The sequence below is a fragment of the Limulus polyphemus genome, unplaced genomic scaffold (genome assembly GCF_000517525.1).
Source record: "Limulus polyphemus unplaced genomic scaffold, Limulus_polyphemus-2.1.2 Scaffold4523, whole genome shotgun sequence".
NCBI lineage: Eukaryota > Metazoa > Arthropoda > Merostomata > Xiphosura > Limulidae > Limulus > Limulus polyphemus.
In genome coordinates, this window is record NW_013670133.1 from 20082 (window position 1) to 27341 (window position 7260).

General features: G+C 32.3%; 1 protein-coding gene across 1 annotated transcript in view; it reads right to left on the reverse strand.

Annotated features, from left to right (window-relative positions):
- LOC111088827 (latrophilin Cirl-like) overlaps positions 1 to 7260 on the reverse strand; it is a gene marked incomplete at its 5' end in the record, with an annotated part of 56859 nt that overhangs the window by 6014 nt on the left and 43585 nt on the right. The window contains one exon of the mRNA XM_022399909.1: positions 2928 to 3096. Within this exon, the coding sequence (XP_022255617.1) occupies positions 2928 to 3096 (169 nt within the window). The remainder of the gene's footprint in view (positions 1 to 2927; positions 3097 to 7260) is intronic.

The window sequence follows — 7260 nt, forward strand, 5'->3', positions numbered from 1 at the left end:
GTAAAATATTGAGTTATATTTTAGTGAGGCAGTAATAACACCCTGATCTTTGGTTAATATGCTAAGAAATTTATAAATCAAATCTTTTACACAAACACGAAGTTTTGAGAATGTCTTATAATTACAAATATAGTTTCTATAACTTCAAAATGGGGCCCGGCATGGGCAGGTGGTTAGGGCGCTCGACTCGCAATCTGCGGGTTCGAATCCCCGTCACACCAAACGTGCTCCCCCTTTCAGCCGTGGGGAGCGTTATAATGTGACGGTCAATCCCACTATTCGTTGGTAAAAGAGTAACCCAAGAGTTGGCGGTGGGTGGTGATGACTAGCTGCCTTCCCTCTAGTATTACACTGCTAAATAAGGGACGGCTAGTGCAGATAGCCCTCGTGTAGTTTTGCGCGAAATTCATAACAAATAAACAAACAAACAAACTTCAAAATGGCCCTTGTTACATTTGAAAAGAAACAGATTATGCTAATGACTCCCAAGACTTCTAAATTTGAGACTATAACTTAATTGCTTAAATCTGACACAAAATATTGGTCATGTTAATTATTTTATTATGTATGTAAATGATGACAAGATTATACTGTAATGAACTATTATTGTTATTGTGATGGGTTTTGATTGAAAACCACCAGACTAGTGTTATCTTCCCCCTTGTCCAACTCTGACGTCACAGGTAGAGTCTACCATTACCCAATTGGATCTTGTAAAAATACAGTATTTTGTCACAGTAGTTACATATTTATAAGTACAGTAATTATATATTGAGACCTAGCACGTGTATTATGAAAAGAAAAAATAATAACTGTTTTGTTTTTTGTTGTTCTTAAAATGGTATTTTCTGAAAAATAACACAACCAATCAGCAAAGTCAACTGATTACAATGAAGAAAAAAACAACAACCTCTTTTTACGGGACTGTTGTGTGGCGGAAATGAACCACTGATTACCCGCATCACATAATTATTTACAGTCTATTCTCTATTCTTTTGATTGGATATAGAAGTGTGTGACGTAGTTTTATTGATCAAAAAAACTCATGTTACGAATAAACACGGACGATTCTATTTACAGAAATCCAACAGTTAATCTCCCGGTGGGACAGCGGTAAGTTTACGGACTTACAATGCTAAAATCTGGGGGTTCGATTATCCGCGGTGGACAGAGTAGATAGCTCGATGTGGCTTTGGTCTAAAACAAATCATCGAACACCAAAGCTAGAAATTTATTCTTAGAGCTAATGAATAGTTACTATCAATATTGTTTTTTCTTTATCCTTAAAATACAATATAGTCTCAATTAATTAATCTTAATACATACTGATAGTCTGTATCTTAAAAGCCCAAAACCACAGATAACATTTAGTGTTATATTAAAAACCAGACAGTTACTGCCCCCTATTAACTGAAACTGAGAATTGGTGTGTAATATATACGCGGTATATATATATATACACACACACACACACACATATATATATATATATATCAAGCGTATTTCAGAGATTCGTAACAACTGTAAGAGAGTGAATACTGTAGTGTCTTCTTTTTATAATATCTACATGTAGTATAAGTTTACCTTCTTGGGAAACACGAATATGATATATGTGTACGTAAACGTCAAAGTGATTTAGCATTATCGAACCAGATTATTCAAACGCAGTGTTTTCAATGGATGTGCAATAATCCAGATACATTTGATGTGTATTTTCAACATTGACAACTAGAAGCAGTCTTGTATAAGATAATAAAATAAAATCCAGATGTAGTCAGTCATGGAGCCATTGCTTGAGATTGGTATCTTCGAACTGAACAGCAGGTTATGCCCCGGACTCTTTTAATAAGCAGCCTGACATTCCAGGAATTAGGTCAAAATTCGAACTTCGACAAATGAGTGAAAATGAATTTTTTTTGTCTCTCATAAAGATAAACTATGTTTTATATTTATGCGAGCTCTTCAGTCTGTACTTCGTTTCAAAACTTCACGGTTGTCTTCATTAGACACGTCTTGTCTCGGTTTTAGTTTTCTAACAGCAAGAGGTTTTGGGTTACAATTTAAGAAATCTCGGTTTTTACCATGTTTGGTCTTTGGTTAAGTTCGAAATGGCATAACGCTATTTAATTTTCATTCGTCTTTTAGGCATATGCTAAAAAAACAAGACATAAATTCATTTTGATTTATGCCAGCTCATTGGTATTCATTATCTGTTCCATAACTAAGAATACCCTACTGGCATCGTTACCTTTTCCATTACTTTGCGATTTCATTCCAAATTAATCTTTTATTTAAAGGGTTTCGGTCAAATATTTGATCAGACGTTATTAAAGGGTTGTTCATGGCCTTGTTTATATGGTTACTATTAAAGGGTTGTTCATGGTCTTGTTTATATGGTTAGTATTAAAGGGTTGTTCATGGTTCTGTTTATCTGGTTATATTAAAGGGTTGTTCATGGTCCTGTTTATATGGTTAGTATTAAAGGGTTGTTCATGGTTTTGTTTATATGGTTAGTATTAAAGGGTTGTTCATGATCCTGTTTATATGGTTAGTATTAAAGGGTTGTTCATGGTCTTGTTTATATGGTTAGTATTAAAGGGTTGTTTATGGTCTTGTTTATATGGTTAGTATTAAAGGGTTGTCCATGGTCTTGTTTATATGGTTAGTTGCAATCTTCTTATATGGAGCCGGGCATTTTTTGTAATTTGCATGCCAGGACTGTGAATCTGAAGATCAAATGTCCGTGTCCTGTTGCCATAAAAAAATTGTGCTCCGCACTTTCTAGCCGTTGGTGTGTTATAAGTGTAACTGTCAAATGCAATTATTGTAGTTGATTCCGGATGGGAACAGAGTCTTCACCTAATGTGTGCAGGATAGAGTTAACCACTCAAGACATATAAAATTAAACAAAAACGACTCAGACATACCTTAGAACTCCTGAGACAAAACTCAATGAATATCACGATACCCTGAAGACTGTTGAGAACAGCGAAGAGATACCCTGTCAAAGATGTCTTCCACAGAAGAAACCATTGGGCTGATCCCCAAGTTGAGCACAGCAAGATAAGAATGCAAACAGACTGTTGGCACCAAGACCTAAACACAAAGTTAGACATATGTTAGCTTACTTATAAATTATGAATCATTGCAAAGTCCTGTTAAGAAAACGTATTCCAGCACATTTATTGGTGGGACATACGAGAAACAGAACGTAATTAGAATTGATTTAACGATAACTTTGACCTGTGTTTGGTTATGTCCATTTAACTGTTGTAACCGAAATATATATCAATGATGATACATCTTTTGTTGCTTGGTGCCATTAGGGTTTGGTTTGGATCGGGTATAAATAATGTGTAGAAGGATTCTTACTAGATAAGCAATGTTCATGATGTTTCTAACTCTGTATACAATATTCAGGATATTTATGACTATAGGGGCTTTTTAAAGTAACGTAATCTTACATCAAGTTGAGTAAAAGCCATTGACCCATCCATATAAAACATAAACAATTGTATTATAAATTGAAATAAAGTTATCTATTAGGATATTTTATACAAATACTCTGCCTTTTGACACTTAATATATTGATTACACATATACTTTTTTATAATAGTTTATTTTTTATTTTCGTTTGGTTATGAAAGTTACATATACTTGGCCTACTATTTATTCCTCGGAAGTAATTTTTCTTTCAATTCTTTGAATTATGGGAAGTTCCGTAAGGTATGTAATTTACATTTTCAATGAAACTGATCGCTAATTAAACAATATCTTTCAGGATCATCTATTTGATCTTCTAATTACTTATTCTCAATTATACGGTGAAATTTGTAATGTAATGAATACAAATGACCATTCATTGATAAATATTTCTGAGTGCTTAAATATAATTCACACTATAATATTTTTTTAAAATATAATTCACGCTATAATATTTTTTAAATATAATTCACACTATAATATTTTTTTAGAATATAATTCACACTATTATATCTTTTTTAAATATAATTCACACTATAATATATTTTTTAAATATAATTCACACTATAATATTTGTTTTAGTTTATGATAAATGTTCAAACCTACATGTCATTCTTGGTCTTACATATTTCCCACTCTTTCTTTAAATTAATTTCAAAACTGACTTTCATTATCTACATCCTCAGTAATCTATAGACAAAATGAATTTCAAATATTAGATACCAAGAATTTCTTTTGGATTCATTTACAGATTTGTGTCATCAGATATCCAACTTTTGGCATCGTGGCATCTTTAATATTTCAAATGAAAATTTAATACATTATGTTTTATAAATTCTGCTAGTTGTAGACTGCCACAATTTCTTATATCAGCAGTATTTACAAACTCCCACCTTACGTTTTATTTTGTTACTTTTATCTGACGCATCTTCATCACCCTGTAATGCATTTAACCCCAAATGTCCACCCTATAATTTAGTGTAGGCCTAGTTGATTTATCCAACATTTCACACGTTAATTTAAAGGGTAATCCATTTATTTTGTATTCCAAACATCTCTCAAGATTTATGTCTTTTTATTATTGTAATGACAGATATTATATGCTTACTTTGGTATAGGACTAATACTATCCCTAAGTATCTACATTCATACTACTTGTGCTATTTTATAAACAATTTTCTATATTACATTTACTTGTTATTTATCCCCCTTTCCTAAAAAAAAAAGTATAGTTTTAAATTTTTAGTATCATACTTTAAAACAGGTGTCCCATATTTGATCTAGGACATTCAAACGTTTCTGGTAATTTATCAAGGGTATTGCTACATAATGTTACATAAAATAAGGACGAGGTAGACCTAATGTCAGTATTAGCATAAATACTTCAATCATCTTTGCTTAATGAGATCTCGCATATAAACACAAACGAGCTCACCATTCATCCTTGTCTTGTCTCCGTTTTACAAGCACAAATAGGGTGTTAATCCATCTTTTGTTCGGACACAAAATTTCATATTTTTTATTCATATATTATAGATCATTTAATATTTTACCATTTACTCTAGTCTTTATTAATCTGTTCCACAACAGAGATATAGATTCGAATGTTTTAGTAAAATCGATGAATGCACAAAACCTCCTATGCTTTCTGGTTGATATATATTCTCCACATATTCTAAAGTTAAAACGTGGTTAAAGCCAATATAGATTTTTCCATATAAATAAAGGAACAGGATATTTCTAGAAAATAGGTGGCGTGACAATAGTCACGTGACCTCGCTGACGCAACACCCTGATTGTTCTTCATGGAATTTCCCATATATTTCTCCACACTGATTTAATCTCTAATTTAATATAATTGTTTAAAATTTCCCCATACTATTTAAAAGTGAGATTCCCCATCCATGTTTAGAATCAAATTCAAGAGATCACATAGTAATTAACCGAAACACTTTATCACGTGTTTGGTTTTAATACGAGTATCAGAATCAGGAACTTTCTTTGTTGGTGAACACAGTTGGACTGCTTGGTGTATTTGAAACACCAAAATATCCGTTATTTTTAATACGATTTGATTTTAACGTCGATGATTAGTCATGTGACGTTCTCGTCATTTTTTACAATTGTTATATAATACAGTCATATCATTAATTAGTCATGTGACGAGAACGTCACATGACTAATTAATGATATTGTTACGTCTCCGTTTGTTAATTAATTTTCCGTAACTTAGTTCCGACGAAACTTTAGTGACACAAGTCCTTTCTTAAATAAAACTGGTTTATTCTTTCTGAATATAACTTTACCGATACACTCAACTTCAACAGTTGCGCTATAACAAACTATAATTCACGTATCACGAGCTAAACTTCAACAATACGTCTCTCTCTGGCTGCAGTTCAATTACTCATTACTTACACACACATTATTATCCCGTCACGTTGTCACCCTCTTATATATACCAGACTACCCTATATCTAGTAATCTCCCGACAATTCACGAAGGTACAAGATATTTCCAGAAAGCAGGGGGCGTGACCTCGCTGACGCAACAATATGACACTCTGATAATAATGATAATAACACTCTGATCTTTGGTTATTATGCTAAGAAATTTATAAATCAAACCTTTTACACAAACACGAATTTTTGAGAATGTCTTATAATTACAAATATAGTTTCTATAACTTCAAAATAATGTTATAATGTGACGGTCAATCCCTCTATTCGTTGGTAAAAGAGTAACCCAAGAGTTGGCGGTGGGTGATGATGACTAGCTGCCTTCCCTTTAGTCTTACACTGCTAAATTAGGGACGGCTAGCGCAGAGAGCCCTCGTGTAGCTTTGCGCGAAATTCACAATGAACAATCATTACTTCGGTTTTTATTCTTAGCATTCCTACTAACATTTCCTTCATTTTCTCTTCTGTATTCCACTATTTCATTTCATTTAGTTATTTATCATTTCACACTCAATAGTTATTATATCTTTCTTTCTTTTTTCAACTCATCTGCCAATTCGTAAATTCAGATATAATTATAGTAAGCGATTTAAGACATCTCATCTTCTTCGATTACCCCCTTCAAGATTACCCGTTCCGAGTCGACCTTGAACAGTGAAGTTTCACCTTCCACTCTCATACGTTATCAACTCTAGGCTTGTTATTTCTCACAAGTGTATCGTTATATCTCGGATTATGTTCTTGTGGACAATCTACTGTGGACTGTCAGTGAGTTACGTTGGTTTATTTCTCGTACGATCGAACTTCCTAATTTCAGATTTCCACATTGGAATTGCGTTTTCCTTTCCTATCAGAAGCTTCTTAATAATTTCGGTAGCTTAATTTAGAATTACTTCTCTAATATCTGCAGGATCGATGTAATTAATATCTTGAAATTACACTAATGGTAGTACAACGCCCTTTTAACCTTGTCGAAGATAATTATAATACATAAAAAATAATCACAATATTTGTAGGTTCAGAGTGTGTAACTGTAGAAATAATAATCAGGATGTTTTTAATAATGTTTCTAACGTTTCTAAATCAGAATGTTTCTAACAATATAAACAATAATCAGGATGTTTCTAACAATATAAATAATAATCAGGATGTTTCTAACAATATAAACAATAATCAGGATGTTTCTAACAATATGAACAATACTCAGAATGTTTCTAACAATATAAACAATAATTAGAATGTTTCTAACAATATAAACAATAATTAGAATGTTTCTAACAATATAAACAATAATTAGAATGTTTCTAACAATATAAAC